The 21,600-nt window shown below is 51.1% G+C and overlaps 1 protein-coding gene and 1 long non-coding RNA gene across 3 annotated transcripts in view; one reads left to right on the top strand and one right to left on the bottom strand.

Annotated features, from left to right (window-relative positions):
• urm1 (ubiquitin related modifier 1) overlaps window positions 1-21,600 on the top strand; it is a 124,138-nt gene that overhangs the window by 102,135 nt on the left and 403 nt on the right. The window contains exon 4 of the mRNA XM_072488703.1: window positions 20,359-20,407. Within this exon, the coding sequence (XP_072344804.1) occupies window positions 20,359-20,407 (49 nt within the window). The remainder of the gene's footprint in view (window positions 1-20,358; window positions 20,408-21,600) is intronic.
• Window positions 15,636-21,318, bottom strand: LOC140399260 (uncharacterized). Of its 2 annotated transcripts, XR_011937669.1 has the most exons (3): window positions 20,334-21,318; window positions 17,872-17,962; window positions 15,636-16,060 (listed from the first exon to the last, which is right to left on the bottom strand). It is a non-coding gene; the product is annotated as an uncharacterized lncRNA (long non-coding RNA). The 2 variants fall into 2 exon arrangements; XR_011937670.1 differs by lacking the exon at window positions 17,872-17,962.

Raw genomic sequence — 21,600 nt, 5'->3', positions numbered from 1 at the left:
AATATCAGCACACTCCCATAGACCCCTCTGTAAAATATCAGCCCACTCCCAGAGACCCCCCTGTAAAATATCAGCACACTCTCCGGACCCTCTGTAAAATATCAGCACACTCCCAGAGACCCCTCTGTAAAATATCAGCACACTCCCAGAGACCCCCCTGTAAAATATCAGCACACTCCCAGAGACCCCCCCTGTAAAATATCAGCACACTCCCCGGACCCCCTTGTAAAATATCAGCACACTCCCAGAGACCCGCCTGTAAAATATCAGCACCCTCCCCGGACCCCCTTGTAAAATATCAGCACACTCCCAGAGACCCGCCTGTAAAATATCAGCACACTCCCAGAGACCCCCCTGTAAAATATCAGCACACTCCCAGAGACCCCCCTGTAAAATATCAGCGCACTCCCAGAGACCCCCCTGTAAAATATCAGCACACTCCCAGAGACCCCCCTGTAAAATATCAGCACCCTCCCCGGACCCCCTTGTAAAATATCAGCACACTCCCAGAGACCCGCCTGTAAAATATCAGCACACTCCCAGAGACCCCCCTGTAAAATATCAGCACACTCCCAGAGACCCCCCTGTAAAATATCAGCCCACTCCCAGAGATCCCCTGTAAAATATCAGCACACTCCCTGTGACACCTCTGAAAAATATCAGCACACTCCCAGAGACCCCTCTGTAAAATATCAAAACACTCCCAGAGTCCCCCCTGTAAAATATCAGCACACTCCCAGAGTCCCCCCTGTAAAATATCAGCACATTCCCAGAGACCCGCCTGTAAAATATTGGCACACTCAAAAGGACACTCTGTAAAATATCAACACAATCCCAGAGACCCCTCTGTAAAATATCAGCACACTCCCAGAGATCCCCCTGTAAAATATCAGCACACTCCCAGAGACCTCCCCCTGTAAAATATCAGCACACTCCCAGAGACCCCCCTGTAAAATATCAGCACACTCCTCGGACCCTCTGTAAAATATCAGCACACTCCCAGAGACACCCCTGTAAAATATCAGGTCACTACCAGAGACCCCCCCCTGTAAAATATCAGCACAGTCCTCGGACCCTCTGTAAAATATCAGCACACTCCCAGAGACCCCCCTGTAAAATATCAGCACACTCCCAGAGACCCCCCCTGTAAAATATCAGCACACTCCCTGGACCCCCTTGTAAAATATCAGCACACTCCCAGAAACCCCCCTGTAAAATATCAGCACACTCCCAGAGATCCCCCTGTAAAATATCAGCACACTCCCAGAGACTGCCCTGTACAATATCAGCACACTCCCCGGACCCTCCTGTAAAATATCAGCGCACTCCCAGAGACCCCCCTGTAAAATATCAGCACACTCCCAGAGACCCCCCTGTAAAATATCAACACACTCCCAGAGACCTCCCTGTAAAATATCAGCACACTCCTAGAGACCCCCCTGTAAAATATCAGCGCACTCCCAAGACACCCCTGTAAAATATCAGCACACTCCCAGAAACCCCCCTGTAAAATATCAGCACACTCCCAGAGATCCCCCTGTAAAATATCAACACACTCCCAGAGACCTCCCTGTAAAATATCAGCTCACTCCCAGAGACCCCCCTGTAAAATATCAGCACACTCCCATAGACCCCTCTGTAAAATATCAGCACACTCCCAGAGACCCCTCTGTAAAATATCAGCACACTCCCAGAGACCCCTCTGTAATATATCAGCACACTCCCAGAGACCCCCCTGTAAAATATCAGCACACTCCCAGAGACCCCCCTGTAAAATATCAGCACATTCCCAGAGACACCTGTAAAATACAGCACACTCCCAGAGACACCCTGTCAAATACAGCACACTCCCAGAGACACCCTGTAAAATATCAGCACACTCCCAGAGACCCCCCTGTAAAATATCAGCACACTCCCCGGACCCCCTATAAAATATCAGCACTCTCCCCGGACCACCTGTAATGTATCAGCACACTCCCAGAGACCCTCCCGTAAAATATCAGCACACTCCCAGAGACTGCCCTGTACAATATCAGCACACTCCCCGGACCCCCCTGTAAAATATCAGCGCACTCCCAGAGACCCCCCTGTAAAATATCAGCACTCTCCCAGAAACCCCCCCTGTAAAATATCAGCACACTCCCAGAGACCCCCCTGTAAAATATCAGCACACTCCCAGAGACCCCCCTGTAAAATATCAGCACATCAGCACACTCCCAGAGACCCCTCTGTAAAATATCAACACACTCCCAGAGACCTCCCTGTAAAATATCAGCACACTCCCAGAGACCCCCCTGTAAAATATCAGCACACTCCCAGAGACCCTCCTGTAAAATATCAGCACACTCTCAGAGACACCCTGTAAAATATCAGCACACTCCCAGAGACACCCTGTAAAATATCAGCACACTCCCAGAGACACCCTGTAAAGTATCAGCACACTCCCAGAGACCTCCCTGTAAAATATCAACACACTCCCATAGACACCCTGTAAAATATCAGCACACTCCCAGAGACCCCCCTGTAAAATATCAGCACACTCCCATAGACCCCCCTGTAAAATATCAGCACACTCCCAGAGACACCCTTTAAAATATCAACACACTCCCAGAGACACCCTGTAAAATATCAACACACTCCCAGAGACACCCTGTAAAATATCAGCACACTCCCAGAGACCCCCCTGTAAAATATCAGCACACTCCCAGAGACACCCTGTAAAATATCAGCACATTCCCAGAGACACCCTGTAAAATATCAGCACTCTCCCAGAGACCTCCCTGTAAAATATCAGCACTCTCCCAGAGACCCGCCTGTAAAATATCAGCACTCTCCCAGAGACCCGCCTGTAAAATATCAGCACACTCCCAGAGACACCCTGTAAAATATCAGCACACTCTCAGAGACACCCTGTAAAATATCAGCACACTCCCAGAGACACCCTGTCAAATACATCACACTCCCAGAGACACACTGTAAAATATCAGCACACTCACAGTCTTATCATCGAGAAGACGGTGTGAACCTCCATCCTTGCTTTACACACTGGGAACATTTTTAATAACGTGCAATAATGCAGATAACAAACTAGTTACGCAACAGAATTTCACGACTGATGAAAATAATAATCCTGGATATTGATATCCATGAGCAGAGTTCATGAGCAGCAGTGTGGTAAGCAGCACTGTGAGGAGGGAGCGCTGTACCGAGGCGATCTGTTTGTGAGGGAGTCATAAACAATTTGTGTTCCATCAGACCTGGTGACACATGGTGTCTGGGGTCGAGCAGCACAGGGGAGCTGTGTGGCATGAATATTTAATGTTTCTCATTATTTTCTCTGCATCTTAACCAAGTATTTGTAATTAAATTTGGTGGTGACTTGTTTGAAATTCAGCTTCATTTCTCTGTCCCTTTGTGCTGACAGTTTATTTGTGCGTGGGTGCTTTCCAATTAGACTTGATTGAACTTTTAACCTGTAATGTCTAAGCTCTATTCTGCCGACAGCTTGTCCCCTAAAGGTATCGTCGCAGCCATCCCAAGTGATAAAGACACTCTGCTCTTACTACACAGCTAGAAAATGCTCAAAACCGTTATTCTGACACCTTGCGCTCCACCTCCTCCTGCTCCCTTTCCCTTCAGTTATTGGTGCAGTGTTTAATGTGACACAGAGTCATTTTGGTCCCAGCTTTGATCTCTGGCCCCTGTTGTTCTCAGTTAGGAAAAGCTTAATTTGCCTTCAATGGCCCAAACCGAGGAGCAAGAATAATCACCCAGGCCTCCTGGTCCTGCAAGTGACATTTACCACTAAGTACCTATTCGAAAGAAGGAGCTTGCATTTATTTGGCGGCCCTCAGGACACCCCAACGTGCTTCACAGCCAATGGGCTACCTTTCGAAGTATAGTCACTGCAGTAATATAGAAAAGATGGCAGCCGGTTTGCAAGCAGCAAGCTCTGATGAACCAGATAATATGTTATTGTAATGATAAACACAGCAAATGCTAGCAGTACTGGCAGAGTCTGTGGAGAGAAAAATGACCAAACATTTCATTGGAGTACCAAGGTCATCGACCTGCAAATGAACTCTATTTTTATCGTCGCAGATTGCATCTGACCTGCTGAGTGTTTCCAACATTTCTGGTTTTCATTCAGATTTCCGGCATCCGCGGTATTTTGCTTGTCTATCTGTTTTTAGTGAGGTTGGCTGAAGGACAGAAATTGACCGAGTTACAGCAGAGAACGGCCCGTCTCCTCTTCACAAAGGTTCCAGCAGATCCTTTACATCTGCCTGAGACGGCAGGCATCCTATCCGAAAGACGACACCTGATGATATACATCCGAGAGAGTGGATGGGCTGGTTATAATTTCCCAAAGTTCCCTCGATTCTTGAATGGCCACCTTGGGTTGGAATTTAATAAATGTAATACTGCTATTAAAGAAAGGAGGATGAGAGCAAAACGCAAATACAGGCCAGGTAGCCTGCCCTTAATTGTTGGGAAAATGCTGGAATCTATAATTAAGCAATGCACTTACAAAATCGTAATATGGTCAGGCAAAGCCAACCTGGTTTTGCAAAAGGGAATCCTTTTGACAAATTTATTTGAGATTTTTGAAGATGTAACTCGATTTTTGAAGGGTAGACAAAGTTTGGCAGGTGGTGTTTCATGTGATGGGTGGGTGGGCCGCTCTGGATTCGGCGCTTTCTTTCCACTTGTTACGCTTGGCCTCCACGTGCTCCACTCTGCAACACTCGAGATGCTTCTTCTCCAGTTTGTGCGTTCTAAGGTAAGCGATTCCCACCTGTCAGTGGGGATGTTGCATTTATTTAGGGAGGCTTCCTGAATATCCTTGTTGCATTTGTTTGCCCTCCTGTTGATCGCTTGTCATTGCAGAACTCAGAGTAGAGAACTTGTTTTAGGAGTCCTCTGTCGGCCATGTAGGCAATGTGGCACACCCATCGCACATAGCTGGTTGAGCGTGACCAGTGCCTCGGCACTGGGGATATTGGCCTGGGAGAGGAAGATCATGGTACTCCTATCCTGCCAGCGGATTTGCAGAGGCAGCGTTGGTGATATCTCTCCAGGGACTTGAGGTGTCTGCTGTACATTGTCCATGTGTCTGCTGTATACAGGAGGGTGGGGACTACGGACCATGAGCTTGATGCTGGGTTTGAGGTCTCGGCCTTCGAATACTCTGCTCCTCAGGAGTCCGAAGACTGCACTGGCACATTGGAGTCGACGCTGGATTTCATCGTCCATGTCTCCTCACACCGAGAGGAGGCTCCCGAGATATGGAAAATGATCCACATTGTCCATGGACTCACCATGGATCTGGATGGTTGGGAGGCAGTTTTGTTTGGCAGGAGCGGGCTGGAACCTTTGTTTTCCGTATGTTTTGTCTGAGGCCCATTATCTCAAATGCCTCAGTGAATGCGTCAATGATGGTTACAGCTCGGCCTCGGAGTGTGCGCACACGGGCTTGAGGTTGAATCGTTTCCTGCTTGCTCAGTAGATTGGCTCCACTCCAGCGGGGAGCTTCAGGGTGATGGGGTAGAGTGTTGCTGCGAGGAGGATGGAGAAGAGCGTTGGTGCGATGACAGCCCTGTTCGCCTCTAGTTTGCACAGGTATTGTGCCCGTGGTGGTTCCGTTGGTGAGGATGACTGCTAGTATATCATCATGGAGCAGGCAGAGCATGGTGCCGAATTTCAGTGGGCATCTGAATTTGAGGATGCTCCACAATCCCTCGTGGTTGCCGAGGCCTGTGCGAGATCGAAGAAGGCCATGTACAGAGGTTGATGCTGCTCCCTGCACTTTTCCTGGATTTGTTGCGCGCTGAGGATCATGTCCGTTAAGCTTCTAGATGGGCGGAAGCTGCACTGAGATTCGGGGAGGAGCTCTTCAGCCACTGGGAGGAGGCGGTTGAGGAGGATTCTCACGATCTTTCCCCTGGTGGAGAGTAGGGAAATCCCTCTGTAATTTCTGCAGTCAGAACTGTCTCCTTTCTTGAAGATGGTCACAATTAAGACATCTCGGAGATCGCCCAGCATGCCCTCCTCCTTCCAGACGAGGGTGATGAGGTCATGGGTTCTTGTCAAGAATGCATCTGCACCGCATTTTCGCATTTCTGCGGAAATTCCATCTGCGGCAGAGGCCTTGCTGTTCTTCAGCTGTCAGATGGCTTTTCCGGCCTCATGGCAAGCTGGCATTGTGCTGAGATGGTAGCGGGTAGCGTGTAATGGGATGGTATCGAGGACGCTTGTGTCATAAGCTGTGTGTTTGTTGAGGAGGTCCTCGAAGTGCCCTTTCCAGTGGGCGTTGAGCGCCTCTCTCATTCATGAGCATCTCTCCGTTTTGTTCTCACAGTGGGGTACACGGACCGTCAATGGTTTGAAGCCGCACACATCGTGGTTCTCGGCGAGTTGTTGAGTCTCCTGTGCTCTTTCCACACACCTTTTTCTTCTCACTTGGATTTTGGTGGAGCTGCCAGTTTAGGAACGACCTCCTGATCGTTCCCGTTGAACCAGTCTTGGTGTTTCCTGGTTGAGAGCCCGAGCGTCGCCTCACAGGTGCTGACTGTGGGGCTTTTAAGGAGGACCGGGCGCTGGTGCCGTTCTGCGACTCTGGCCCGTTGGTTGTCGCCAGGTTAACTGAGGCGCCGTCTGAGTCGCTCTTCTTGGAGTCTTTGAGTGCAACAACATTGAATCTCCTGCAGCAGAGTTCCTTCACCCAGTGCCGGTTTGGGGCCAGGGTGATTGAGGCGGTAGAGCGGATTAGCCGGTGGTCAGTCCAGCTGTCGTTGGTTCCGCTCGTCGCGCGGGGGATGCGGGAGATGTGCGATCCCTCGCCCGGACAATGCAACAGTCTGTGAGATACCAGTGCTTGGAGCAGGGGTGTTGCCATGAGATCTTCTGCTTGTCCCTCTGGCGGAACAAGGTGTGTGTGATGACCAGGTCATGTTCGACATGTTTTGTCAGGAGGAGGACTTAGTTGACGTTTGTTTTCCCTACACCTTCCGTGCCTAACACGTCTTTCCAAAGTTTTGCGTCGTTCCTGACTGTAGCATTGAAGGCGCCAAGGAAAATCATCTGGTTTCCCTTTAGAATGCGGGACTGCGATTGGTCGAGGCTGGTGTAGAATGCCTCTTTGGTTGCGTCTGTTGCATCTAAGATTGGGGCTTGGGCACCGCCGGCTGTGATGTGCTGAGTCTAGGATAGGGTGAGCCGTAGGGTCATGAGCCATTCGCTCACCCCGCAGGCGAGTTCATTCAGACGTCCGACCAACTTGTTTTTTTATAACGAAACCGACCCCGTAGAGGCGGCATTCTTCTTGTGGTTTGCCTATCCAGACGAAGGTGAATCCACCATCTTGTTGTTTAAGCTGTTCGTCTCCTGCCAGTCATGCCTCGCTCAGGGCAGTGATGTCAGTGTTTTAGTGTCGGAGTTCCCGGGCTATGATGGCGGTGCGACGTTCCGGTCTGTTGCATTTATCCATGAAGGTCCTGACGTTCCAGGTCCCAAAATTCATTTGGGTGGATGGGGTGGGGTTGGGATGGAAGATGCCTGCGCGTGGATTCTTTTAACGTGGGCTGGTCGTTGCACTACAGCCATCACACGGTCCCAGTGGAGCGAGGTCTTGGCTCAGTGGCAGGGAGATCCGAGACAACTGGACCAGGCTTTGCTGTAGGACGGGGACTAACACACACTCATTATCCTCCAATCATCTGCTTGCCTGTCAGTGACGGCACAGAGAAAGTGTGATGTCATTTCATTTTCACTTCCCCTCGTGTCTTTCAGTCTCGCCCCTGCCACTGCTGCCCCCTCGCCCCACTGCTGCCCCCTCGCCCCACTGCTGCCCCCTCGCCCCACTGCTGCCCCCTCGCCCCACTGCTGCCCCCTCGCCCCACTGCTGCCCCCTCGCCCCACTGCTGCCCCCTCGCCCCACTGCTGCCCCCTCGCCCCACTGCTGCCCCCTCGCCCCACTGCTGCTCCCCTCGTCCTGCTGCCTCTCCTCTCTCCCCGCTGCTGCTGTTCATGCCCCGCTGCCTCTCCTCCCGCTGCTGCTCCTCTCGCCCCGCTGCCTCTCCTTCCCGCTGCTGCTCCTCTCGCCCCGCTGCTCCCCTCGCCCCTCTGCTGCTCCCCTCGCCCCGCTGCTGCTCCCCTCGCCCCGCTGCTGCTCCCCTCGCCCCGCTGCTGCTCCCCTCGCCCCGCTGCTGCTCCCCTCGCCCCGCTGCTGCTCCCCTCGCCCCGCTGCTGCTCCCCTCGCCCCGCTGCTGCTCCCCTCGCCCCGCTGCTGCTCCCCTCGCCCCGCTGCTGCTCCCCTCGCCCCGCTGCTGCTCCCCTCGCCCCGCTGCTGCTCCCCTCGCCCCGCTGCTGCTCCCCTCGCCCCGCTGCTGCTCCCCTCGCCCCGCTGCTGCTCCCCTCGCCCCGCTGCTGCTCCCCTCGCCCCGCTGCTGCTCCCCTCGCCCCGCTGCTGCTCCCCTCGCCCCGCTGCCTCTCCTCTCTCCCCACTGCTGCTCATCATGCCCCGCTGCCTCTCCTCACCGCTGCTGCTCCTCTCGCCCCACTGCCTCTCCTCCCCGCTACTGCTCCTCTCGCCCCGCTGCCTCTCCTCGCCGCTGCTCCCCTCGCCCTGCTGCTGCTCCCCTCGCCCTGCTGCTGCTCCCCTCGCCCTGCTGCTGCTCCCCTCGCCCCGCTGCTGCTCCCCTCGCCCCGCTGCTGCTCCCCTCTTATGCCATGTTTCTTATGCCACATCCTTCTCTGATAGTCGTGGGCCCCACTGCTGTCAGAATACACGATGTGCTGTTGTCATTTCCAGTTTCTGTCTGGCCCTCCGAACGCCCTTTAAAATTCTGGGCACTCCGAACAGCTTGAACTGTGCAACACTCCTTTGAGGAAGACAATTAAAGTGCGCTGAAGATCAAGCGGCTTTTCCAGCCAGCTTTGATCATTAACTGATGCTTTCGCTTTGTAGACACTCTTTAAATTAATAGCTCTGATAACATTTCCAAGTGTCACTTTAATATGCTTCTCCTCTGTTTGTGTTCACTGCCGAGCAACTGCACCCAGCTCACTTGTGTGAGATTTAGTGATTGCAGCGGTGACTGTATAATGAATGGGAGAAGAAGGTGATTCCGTGGGTAAGTGCTGGCATTCATTGACTTGCCCATCGAGCACGTCTCTGGGTCTAATGTTATTTTAATTTGTGCTTACACGGTTGCTGAGGAGACTTTGGAAAGTGGGGAGAGCTGGGGACAATTGGAGGGGGTTTAAGATGGTCGCAGAATGGAGGGATGTGATGATGGGTGAAGACTTTGCAGCTGATGGACACAAAGCAAAGGAAGAGGTCTGCGTGTCCAGAGGCAGGAATAGGAGATACCAGCTGAATCTTGGGGCCTTGTATCATAGAATTTACAGTGCCGAAGGAGGCCATTCGGCCCATCGAGTCTGCGCAGGCCCTTGGAAAGAGCACCCCACTTAAGCCCATGCCTCCACCCTATCCCCGTAACCCAGTAACCCCACCTAACCTTTTTGTGACACTAAGAACAATTTATCATGGCCAATCCACCTAACCTGCACATCTTTGGACTGTGGGAGGAAACCGGAGCACCCGGAGGAAACCCACGCAGACACGGGGTGGGGGGAACGTGCAGACTCCGCACAGACGGTGATCCAAGCCGGGAATCAAACCTGGGACCCTGGCGCAATGAAGGAACAGTGATACAGTGCTCCCATGCCGCCCGTGGGCCGATGGAGGTTGGTGAGGTAGGAAGGGGCATGGACATGAAAGGTTTTGTGAATGATAATGGGGCGAAGTTATGATCAAACTGCACAGATCAGTGGTCACAGAGGACCTAGTTTTGGTCACCAAAGTACAAGGGGGGGGAAGACACTGAGCATTGGGGACCTGGCTCTTCTCCACACTAAAACTGACTGCAAGTGTCACGGCACTATTGTGTGGAATGTTTGGTGACTTTTCTGCATGTGAAGGGAGTGCCCACCTTATGGAGGTGTTTATGATAGTAAATGGAATGCAAAATGTTAATTCTGAAACTCAAACCAAAGGGCATATTGGGACAAACTAGTGAAAGGCACATTTTGGATTGAAATGTGTGGCATGGACTTCAAAATGGAGGCAAAAGCTCCGAGATTGTAATGCTGCCGTGCAGGGACTGATGTAGAGCCTTTAGATGGACAAACGAAGGTGGGACATAATTGTAATGATGTGAGACCAATGGATAGGAAACGGGGAGCCAGGGGATGTGGGTGAGGAGGAGGTAATGAATAAACAGGACTTCATACAAGACAGGATGTGGGGATGGGCAAATTTTGTGCCAGGGTGTAAGATGGGTGAGGCTCAGTATAGGATGGGACGTACGCAGCATCTAGTGCAGATTGGATGTGGCCGGTGGAGCTTGGAAGGAGGTGGGGGAAATGGTGAAGCAAACGCTGGCCAAGTTTCCTTCCCAAGTTAAATATATCCACATGGATATATATATCTGCATGGTTTAGCTGCATGGTTAGGGGCTGCATGGTTAGGGGCTGGTTTAGCAAAGGGCGAAATAGCTGGCTTTTAAAGCAGGCCAGCAGTGCGGGTTCAATTCCCATACCAGCCTCCCCGAACAGGCGCCGGAATGTGGCAACTAGGGGCTTTTCACAGTAACTTCATTTGAAGCCTACTTGTGACAATAAGCGATTTTCATTTTTCATTTCAAGTGGCGCAGTGGTTAGCACTGGGACTGCGGCGCTGAGGACCCGGGTTCGAATCCCGGCCCTGGGTCACTGTCCGTATGGAGTTTGCACATTTTCCCCATGTCTGCCTGGGCTTCACCCCTACAACTCAAAAGATGCGCAGGGTAGGTGGATTGGCCACTCTAAATTGCCCCTTAATTGGGAAGAAAAAAAAATGGGGTACTCTAAATTTATAAAAAGAAAAAAAATATATATCCACAGTGGGCGGCACGGTAGCATTGTGGATAGCACAATTGCTTCACAGCTCCAAGGTCCCAGGTTCGATTCCGGCTTGGGTCACTGTCTGTGCGGAGTCTGCACATCCTCCCCGTGTGTGCGTGGGTTTCCTCCGGGTGCTCCGGTTTCCTTCCACAGTCCAAAGATGTGCAGGTTAGGTGGATTAGCCATGATAAATTGCCCTTAGTGTCCAAAATTGCCCTTAGTGTTGAGTGGGGTTACTGGGTTATGGGGATAGGGTGGAGGTGTGGACCTTGGGTAGGGTGCTCTTTCCAAGACCCAGTGCAGACTCGATGGGCCGAATGGCCTCCTTCTGCACTGTAAATGCTATGATAATTTCAGGCTGTCCGGCCTCCCCAGCAACAACAAGGATATGCCCACTGTAATGAGGTCTTTGACATTTGCTTATATGACATGAAATCAAGTGTAGCAATGTGTTACATGGATGAAAAAAGATAAAACATGCATGCAGTGGGACTGGGGGGAGGTGAGGGTGGGGATGAGGTCTGCCAGTGGCCAGGTTTCTAAATGACACCAGCCGAGCAGAGACTCAAACACACCAATTGGGAAATACCCTGGTTCATTGCGGACCAGGACTGATCTCACTAATGTCAGCCTGGGGCAGGGATAGGGGGCGGGATTCTCCGCAATCGACGCGATGTCCGCCGACCGGCGCCAAAAATGGCGCGAATCAGTCCGGCATCGCCCCGCCCCAAAGGTGCGGAATTCTCCGCATCTTGAGGGGCCGAGCCCTCACCTTGAGGGGCTAGGCCCGTGCCAGAGTGATTTCCGCCCCGCCAGCTGGCGCGGAAATGACTTTGCCTTGCATCGCATGCGCGGGTGCGTCAGCGGCCACTCACGGCATCCCCGTGCATGCGCAGTGGAGGGGGTCTCTTCCGTCTCCGCCATAGTGAAGACCATGGCGAAGGCGGAAGGAAAAGAGTGCCCCCCCCGGCACAGGCCCGCCCGCGGATCGGTGGGCCCTGATCGCGGGCCAGGCCACTGTGGGGGCACCCCCCGGGGCCAGATCGCCCCGCGCCCCCCCCAGGACCCCGGAGCCCGCCCGCGCCGCCTTGTCCCGCCGTTCAAAAGGTGGTTCAATCCACGCCGGCTGGCGTGGGTTGACAGCGGCGGGACTTCAGCCCATCGTGGACCGGAGAATCACAGGGGGTGGGCCCGCCGACCGACGCGATTTTCGTCAACCGGTGCGGCGCGATTCCCGCCCCCACCGAATCTCCGGTGGCGGAGAATTCGGCACACAGTGGGGGCGGGATTCACGCCGGCCCACGGCGATTCTCCCCGACCCTTTGGGGGGTCGGAGAGTAGCGCCCACGGTGTTTAGGGAGATTGGATGGAGAGGAATTCAGGACCCCTGGTCTGTAGAACACGCGGAAATAAGACTGGCTTTTGTGCCATGTTCCACCTCTGCCCTCCAGTGCCTGGGGTCACACATGAAAAATATTCTTTTGGGAGGAGTATGGAAGCATGTCTTTCTAAAAATTAATTAAAGGATGAGGGCATCGCAGGCTAGGACAGCGATTATTGCCTGTCCCTAAGTGCCCTTGAGGGTTTAGTGGTGAGCTGCTGCCTTGAACCGCAGCAGTCTTTGAGGTGTAGATACGCCCACAGTGCTGTGAGGGAGGGAGTTGTGGATTTTGACCCATTGACTGTGCAGGAACAGCGACATATTTCCAAGTTAGGGTGGTGAGTGACTTGGAGAGGAACCTCCAGGTGGTGGGGTTCCCAGGTATCTGCTGCTCTTGTCCTTCTAGATGGTAATGATCGTGTGTTTGGAAGGTGCCGCCTAAGGAACCTTGGTGCGTTAGTTGCTGCCGTTCATCTTGTAGATGGTACACACGGCTGCTACTGTGCGTCAGTGGTGGAGGGAGTGAATGTTTGTGGAAGGGATGCCAATCAAGCGGGGCTGCTTTGTCCTGGATGGTGTCGAACTTCTTGAGTGTTGTTGGAGCTGCACTCATCCAGGCAAGTGGAGAGTATTCCATCACTCCCCTGACTTCTGCCTTGTAGATGGTGGACAGGCTTTGCGGAGTCAGGAGGTGAGTTACTCACTGCAGGATTCCCGGCCTCTGACCTGTTCTTGTCGCCACTGTATTTATACGGCTGGCGCAGTTCAGTTTCCCAGGATGTTGGTTGTGTGTGTGTGTGTGTGTAGGGGGCGGGGTCAACAATGGTAATTGCATTGAATGTCCATAGGCAATGGTTAGATCCTCTCTTGCTGGAGATGGTCGTTGCCTGGGATTTGTGTGGCACAGATGTCACAAATGTTACTTAGACTTGTCAGCTCGAGCCTGGATATTGTCCAGGTCTTGTGCATTTCGAGAATATCTGAGGAGTCACGAATGGTGCTGCATATTATGCAATCATCAAAAAACAGCCCCAATCCTGACCTTATGAAGCAGCTGAAGATAGTTGGGCCGAGGACACTACCCTGAGGAACTCCTGCAGTGATGTTCTGGAGCTGAGATGATTGACTTCCAACCACAATAACCATCTTCATTTGGAGTTCAGGTTTGACTCCTAATAGCGGAGAGTTTTCCCCCTGATTCCCATTGACTCCAGTTTTGCCAGGGCTCCTTGATGCCACACTCGGTCAAATGCTGCCTTGATGTCAAGGGCAATCATTCTCACCTCACCTTTGGAGTTCAGCTCTTTTGTCATAGAACTCAGAACATAGAAAAATACAGCATAGAACAGGCCCTTTGGCCCACGATGTTGTGCCGAACCTTTGTCCCAGATTAATCATAGATTATCATAGAATTTACTGTGCAGAAGGAGGCCATTTGGCCCATTGAGTCTGCACCAGCTCTTGGAAAGAGCACCCTACCCAACGTCAACACCTCCACCCTATCCCCAAAACCCAGTAACCCCACCCAACACTAAGGGCAATTTTGGACACTAAAGGCAATTTATCATGGCCAATCCACCTAACCTGCACATCTTTGGACTGTGGGAGGAAACCGGAGCACCCGGAGGAAACCCACGCAGACACGGGGAGAACGTGCAGACTCCGCACAGACAGTGACCCAAGCCGGAATCGAACCTGGGACCGTGGAGCTGTGAAGCAATTGTGCTATCCACGATGCTACCGTGCTGCCCTTAAGAGCAAATTAATCTACACTATAATCATTCTACTGTGATCCATGTACCTATCCAAGCTGCTTGAAGGTCCCTAATGTTTACGACTCAACTACTTCCACAGGCAGTGCATTCCATGCCCCCACTACTCTCTGGGTAAAGAACCTACCTCTGACATCCCCCCTATATCTTCCACCATTCACCTTAAATTTATGTCCCCTTGTAATGGTTTGTTCCATCCGGGGAAAAAGTCTCTGACAATCTACTCTATCTATCCCCCTGATCATCTTATAAACCTCTATCAAGTCACCCCTCATCCTTCTCCGTTCTAATGCGAAAAGGCCTAGCACCCTCAACCTTTCCTCGTAAGACCTACTCTCCATTCCAGGCAACATCCTGGTAAATCTCCTTTGCACCTTTTCCAAAGCTTCCACATCCTTCCTAAAATGAGGCGACCAGAACTGTACACAGCACTCCAAATGTGGCCTTACCAAGGTTTTGTACAGCTGCATCATCACCTCACGGCTCTTAAATTCAATTCCTCTGTTAATGAACGCGAGCACCCCATAGGCCTTCTTCACAGTTCTATCCACTTGAGTGGCAACTTTTAAAGATGTATGAACCTAGACCCTAAGATCTCTCTGCTCCTCCACGTTGCCAAGAACCCTACCGTTAACCCTGTATTCCGCATTCATATTTGTCCTTCCAAAATGGACAACCTCACACTTTTCAGGGTTAAATTCCATCTGCCACTTCTCAGCCCAGCTCTTGCATCCTATCTATGTCTCTTTGCAGCCGACAACAGCCCTCCTCACTATCCACAACTCCACCAATCTTCGTATCGTCTGCAGATTTACTGACCCACCCTTCAACTCCCTCATCCAAGTCATTAATGAAAATCACAAACAGCAGAGGACCCAGAACTGATCCCTGCGGTACGCCACTGGTAACTGGGCTCCAGGCTGAATATTTGCCATCCACCACCACTCTCTGACTTCTATCGGTTAGCCAGTTCATTATCCAACTGGCCAAATTTCCCACTATCCCAGGGAATGTTTGAATCAAGGCTGTAATTGGGTCAGGAGCTGGCCCTCAAACTGAGATCGAACTGGACATCATTGAGCAGGTTATTGCTGAGCAAGTGCCATTTGATAACGCTGTTGATGACCGCTTCCATCAGTTTACTGATGATGGAGAGTCGACCGATGGGGCGGTAATTGGCCGGGTTGGATTTGTCCAGGTTTTTGTGCACAGGATGTACCGGGGCAATTTTCCACATTGCGGGTAGATGTCAGTGCTGTACTGGAAACAGCTGATGCAATGAGCAAAAAGACAACACTTGTTTGAGAACAATTATGAGGTAGTAAATAAGATTTTCACAAGCTCTAGACGTGATAGAACACTTTTTGTCAGGATATAATCGATCACATTAACAGCAGATTAACAGCACATGTCAGCCATGTACAAATCTCACCAACAACATTCCTGAACCAAAGTATAATGTGAATGACAGTCATTCAGGAAAAATCAACACCTATTGAAAACGAATGAAGAGGGCTGTGTCTATTTCTGTTAGAAAAAAAAAAGTTTTATTTTTTTAAAGACAATTGGAGATGTTTTACATCAGGATAAAATCAATTTGTGATCTACCCACTGGTTCAATTGAGTCGCACAGACTTGCAAAAGGGAGCGGGTTTGATCCCCGGCCTAAGCTGGTCTGGGCTCGGCTTGTGGTTGGGATTTTGCAGTTGCTGTCTGCATTCCTAGACCAGAGGCAGGAAAACAAGAGTTGGGTCCCATTCCGGGTTGTTATCTGGTGGCACGCGTGTTTGTATGTTTCAAAAAGCTCCTTTAAAAACTTTTCTCTATGGAGATCATAGTCAGAGAAATCAGGTAACAGAATCATTCCAAGCTTGCTTGCACCTTGCTCCATCCAGAGCAGCCTCAGAGTTGATTGCCTGGGAGTCTCTCTTCTCAGTACATCAGTGTGTGGAGCGAGAACCTAAGAGCGGGAGGAGAGTACATTTAATATGAAACTGCATGAAGGAAACATTGAGAAATAGTGGCTGCCCTGATGACCCGGAGGGTACAAGGCTCCATTGTTCAGATACTGAGCAAGCCCAGGTTTGAACATCATGACTGCGCACCTTCAGGAGACGCGAAAAAAGCTTGGCACAGGCAGGCATACAGTGACCTGAACTAATTGAGGAATCGATGCAACTGAACCAGTTTCTTCCTTCTCCCCTCTCTGGCAATTGATGCGAATTCTCATTCAGCCACTTGCACAACAAAGCCACCTTAATCTTGCAACAAAACGGCAAGCCCAAAAATTATCAGATGACATTAAGATCAGGTAAGGAGCTTGCACTTTTATCAACTGAGATCTGGACACACACAGGTGGATCAAAAAACCAACAAGTGACCACTAAGCAAGTCCGGGTAGAGCAAAGTATAATTCTGTCAAATGCATGGACTCTTAATTTTAAGCAAGATTTTAGAGTTAACATTGTCTTGATTTATTTTGGTAAAGGTTGACATAATGTCCATCTCTAGTTGCCTTGTACCTGAGTGGCTTGCTAGGCCATTTCAGAGTTAAGTCCACCTGGGGAGGACGGCTTGGTGGCGCAGTGGTTAGCACTGCTGCCTCATGGCGCCGAGGACCCGGATTCGTTCCCGGCCCGGGGTCACTGTCCGTGTGGTGTTTGCACATTCTCCCCGTGTCTGCGTGGGTCTCACCCCCACAACCCAAAATGATGTGCAGGATAGGTGAATTGGTCACGCTAAATTGCCCCTTAATTGGCGAAAAAAGAATTGGGTACTCTAAATTTATTAAAAAGAATAAAAGCCCATCCCGTGCGGGCAAGGAGGAGTACCCCCTTGTGTACCTGCTCCGGGCTCTGATCAAACTTGCCATCTACCTGTTCAGGTAGCGGGAGACCGAGGGGGTCATCCGACCCAACTGCCTGTCCCTCTAACGTGACTACATTCACGGCCAGATGTCCCTGGAGGGGGAGCAGGCGGTGTCCATTGACACCCTCAGGGCCTTCCATGTCTGTTAGACGCCAGAGGGACTGGGGTGCCTCATTGATCCTTTTAATCAAGTTTTAGTTTGATGTTTTAAGCTTCATTTGTGATTTGTATTTTGTTTAAGGCAGTGTCTCTTTAAGGGGCTGTCCCTATAAGGGGCTGCCCTTTGACTTTGGCCCTCAGTTCTTTGAATTTAGTTTACTTGGTTTCACGCAAAATAATTAAGAGTCAACCACACTGCTGTGGGTCTGGAGTGACGCGGACCAGTTGACCCATCAAGCCTGGCCTGATGGTTTGATCACCACAACTGGATACTTCCCAACCACTGCCGCTGCCAAGTCAACCCCTGGGAGAGACAAAAAGAGAACCACAGCCAAACGTAATCTTAAAATTCCCTCCCAAAGCCCTTAGGGGATCGCATCCAACCCCGGGTGATTACAGGGACTTTGTCATTATCTAGAACGGCATTTTCTAGGGTGGCACGGTAGCTTAGTGATTAGCACTGTTGCTTCACAGCGCCAGGGTCCCAGGTTCGATTCCCGGCTTGGGCCACTGTCTGTGCGGAGTCAGCAGGTTCTCCCCGTGTCTGCGTGGGTTTCCTCCGGGTGCTCCGGTTTCCTCCCACAAGTCCCGAAAGACGTAATTGTTAGGTAATTTGGACATTCTGTATTCTCCCTCAGTGTACCTGAACAGGAGCCAGAGTGTGGCAACTAGGGGCTTTTCACAGTAACTTCATTCCAGTGTTAAATAAGCCTACTTGTGACAATAAAGATTATTATTATTTACCTTCTATAGGATGCAATCTCTGACCCCCCACACACACACATCACCACCCTGTGGGCGAAGCCATGTCTCCCTGTAGAAATTGATGGCGTTGCTGGAAAACATTCAAGTTGGGGGACAGGACACATTATGGAACCTCGTTGCCATGACAACCGCCTTAAAAAAAAAACTGCCTTGCAAGCAGTTTGTTTAAACGTTGTGATTGCAGCTTTAATTTCTCTCGCATCAGACTGACCCCATTGCTGGGGGGGGGCGGGGGGGTCTTTCACAATCCAGTGGTTGTTGTGCGAAGGGAGTGGGGAAGGAAACCCTAGGCTGTGGCTCGACAAGATGGCGGTGCAGTTTACGTTGCTCTGTGCTGTCGATGGTGACCCTTAGCAGGGGTTCTGTAGCTCTGACTGCCCAGGGCAGGGAACAGCGCCTCAGCCATTCCGCTGGTAACATTCTTTTGAGTTTGGTTAGCCAGGTGTGTAATCCAAGAACGGGCATTTATATAGCGCCTTTACTGTAGGAAAATGCCGCAGGAGCATTGTGGAACAAAGTTTGATACTAAGCCACCTAACAAACTCTGCTAAGAAAAAAAAAGACAATTTGTCAAAGCTTGTTGTCTTACACTCATCAGGACAAATAAAAGAACACCAGATTTGAAACAATCACAATTTATACTGCATGAAAGAAGGGTGCTGATTGGTTTGCATGTTGAGTCAAGTTGGACAAGATCGATTTTTTGCTGCCTTCAAAATTCGACAGTCTTGTGTCTGGCCTGATGCGTGCCAAACAAAAAACTTTGACAAAAAGTCTTTTTTTTTTTCTCAGCAAGTTCCGTACTACAAACAACGACCTAAGAAAATATATGGGACATGTGTCCAAAAGATTGGCTAAATTTTTTACAGAGTGTCTTCAGGAAGGGAGCGAGGGAGGGGTTTAGGGAGGGAATTCCAGAGCGTAGGGTCCTGATAGTTGAAAGCGCAGCCACCATTGTCAATGTGATGAATATTGGGGCTGTGGACTAGCACTGGAGAAGCACAGAAAACTCAGGGTTGTGGGGCTGGAGAAGGTTACGGAGATGGGGCGAGGTGTGGAGACTTAAAACAAGGAATTTCCAGGAGTTCATGGTTGATCAGCAAGTACAGGGGGTGATGGATGAATGGGACTTGGTGCGGGGTTACATGTTGCAGAGTTTTGGACCAGGAGAAATGGAGAATTCAACATGGTGGTTGGGGGGGGGGGTGGGGGGGCAACTTGGAGAGTTTCGGAATGGCCAAGCCCAGGTGTAACAAAGGCTTGGGTGAGGGTCTCAGCCGCTGAGGTGCCGAGGCAGGAGAGAGGCGGGTGATGTTACAGGGGGAAGAGGCAGTTTTGGTGATGCAGGAGGGCTCATATCTAGGTCAGGTCGGCCACCGAGACTGAATGGATTGGCCGAGCCTCAACTGACCAGGGAGGGGCATGGAGTCACTGGGGATGGGGGGGGGGAGACTGAGAAAACTACCCTGGATGTTTAATCAGAGAGCTTTTTACTTATTTAGCGCTGAATATATGCAGGAATTTCACACACTGTTTAAGACTCTAAAACTACCAGTGCCCTAGCCAATGGGTAATGAGTTCAAAACCCACTGCAGAGACTTAAACACAAAGTCTTTAAGGGGTGCTGTCTTGCCCAGGAGACTGCCCTACCAGTTAGGTGTTTTAAAAAAAAACGAGCAGTATTTCAAAGAGGAGGGGGAGGGAAGAGTTCACCCCGCTGTCCATTCAACCTTCAACTGAAGTGGGTGATCTGGACTTGACCACATTGCTGTTGGTGGGAGCTTGCTGTGTGCAAAATGGTTGCCCTGCCTCACGCATTGGTGGCAGGTCAAAAGGTATTTCATTGGCTGTACGGATCTTTGGGCTGTGGAGAGACGGAGGAAGGCGGTCTGTGAACGCAGGTTATTGTTGAAGGGTCCACCGGAAGGACTGTTTACATCGGCAGCGATGCTTTCGCCAGTGTACAACGTGCTATCAAGCAATTACAGAGCACACTTTACAAGCGCGTCGAACATCCCCAGCCGCCCGCGGGCGTGAATATTTCCTGTCCGGACAGTCTCCCCCTCTCCACCCAGCGGTCGGTGTCAGTGGGGAGAGCGAGGGGAGCAGAAAGAGTGCTGATGTTTTCATAATGCAGTGATGAGCTGTACCCCGCTGTCCCCTTTTACCTGGTCACCACCCCCACCCACGCCGGTGACTCTCTGCCAGAGCTGGTTAACACTCATTACTCTATTGGCGTTGCAGTATTCGCAAAATCCACGCTTTTCACCGGTTTGTTTGTTGCAAAGGTGAATTGGCCGGGCTGGCCGCTGAGAAATTAACCCAGGAAATGTGGACGTGATTTGAAATCGGCCGAGAATGAATTCAGATAAACACACACTCAACCCAGACACCCACCACTCATTCTCCCCTTGCACTGTAACCGAGCACAAGTGACTGACCTGGTCGACTTTCCTTGTTTTTTAGGAGGCCGGGTATCCTGGTCCTGGTCAACGACGCCGATTGGGAATTGATGGTCAGTATCGCCGCCGACCGCGCTTCGATTTCGCCAGCGGAATCCGGAGGGGCGAGAGAGCTCCTGACAAAGTTAGAAAGGGGGACAGACAGCCACACAACCGCTTGTGAAAGTGTTCAGTGGTGTTTACTGTAAAGGTGGGGGGGGGGGGGTCCTTACAGACCAGCATCTGTTCAGTAAAGTGACAATTATTACATTTCCCAGCCGAAGCGAAAGGAAGCAGTTCAGAAGTGTTTTAATTTTCCAGCCCCCGGTGTATTTTCCTGGTGAAATGTTTATTTTGTCTGCGCCAAGAGCCTAGAAAGTGCAATATTCTGGGCATTGCGTTTAGCCATGGCAGGGGCGGCACTGAAGGCGAACCAGGCGTCTTAACACAAAAATATTATTGTTACTCCGTCCGAGACAATCGATATTTAGAAACAGAATAACTGTCTCAATGAATTGAGTGCTTTTATCTTGTAATTAATTACCAGAATGTCCCTCCATCTTATTCAACCAAAGAGAAAATGGCTGCAATGGAGGACTGAACAGAGGGAGGGGGTGACTTTTGTTTTTGGAGAGGGAGTGAAATGTATTCATCTATTTTTATTCAACCCCCCCCCCCCCCTCCTATTCCTCTGGGCTCCACTCTCCTCCCTCCTCACTCAGGGAGCTCATGTCCAATTTGAGTTGGGAGTTGGTCATGATCAGCCTTCACAACAATTTAAAAAACAGTGAAAATCGGGAGAAAACGAGGGCTGCGTCTGGAATTGTGCTACCCATTTTAGATGGGGGGGGGGGGTCGGTTTGAAATTGGCCAATGCCAGTATTTGAAAACTCAGCAAGGGGGTGAGAATGAAGTCCAGTAGAAACATTGAGCAATAGACCCAGTTCTGTCTGAGCACCAGGTTGAGAGGGTGTGTGTGTGTGGGGGGGGGGGGGGGAGAGGGGGAGGGGAGAGGAGGGGGGAGGGAGGGGAAGGGGGAGAGGAGGGAGGGAGGAAAGGGGGCGAGGAGGGGAGGGGAGAGGAGGGGAAGAGGGAGGGAGGGGAAGGGGGAGAAGAGGGGGGGGGGAAGGGGGAAGGGAGAGGAGGGAGGGAGGGGAGAGAGGAAAGGGGAAGGGGGTGAGGAGAGGGGGCTTACGCAGCCGTCTCCTCAATGAGGCATTTCTAACGAATAGTTTGAGATTGGGGAGTGCTGTTGCAAATTGGCGAA

The sequence above is a fragment of the Scyliorhinus torazame genome, chromosome 22, assembly GCF_047496885.1.
Source record: "Scyliorhinus torazame isolate Kashiwa2021f chromosome 22, sScyTor2.1, whole genome shotgun sequence".
Classification (NCBI taxonomy): domain Eukaryota; kingdom Metazoa; phylum Chordata; class Chondrichthyes; order Carcharhiniformes; family Scyliorhinidae; genus Scyliorhinus; species Scyliorhinus torazame.
Note: the sequence above shows the minus strand (reverse complement) of the source record. Positions and strands in the feature narration are given on the sequence as shown.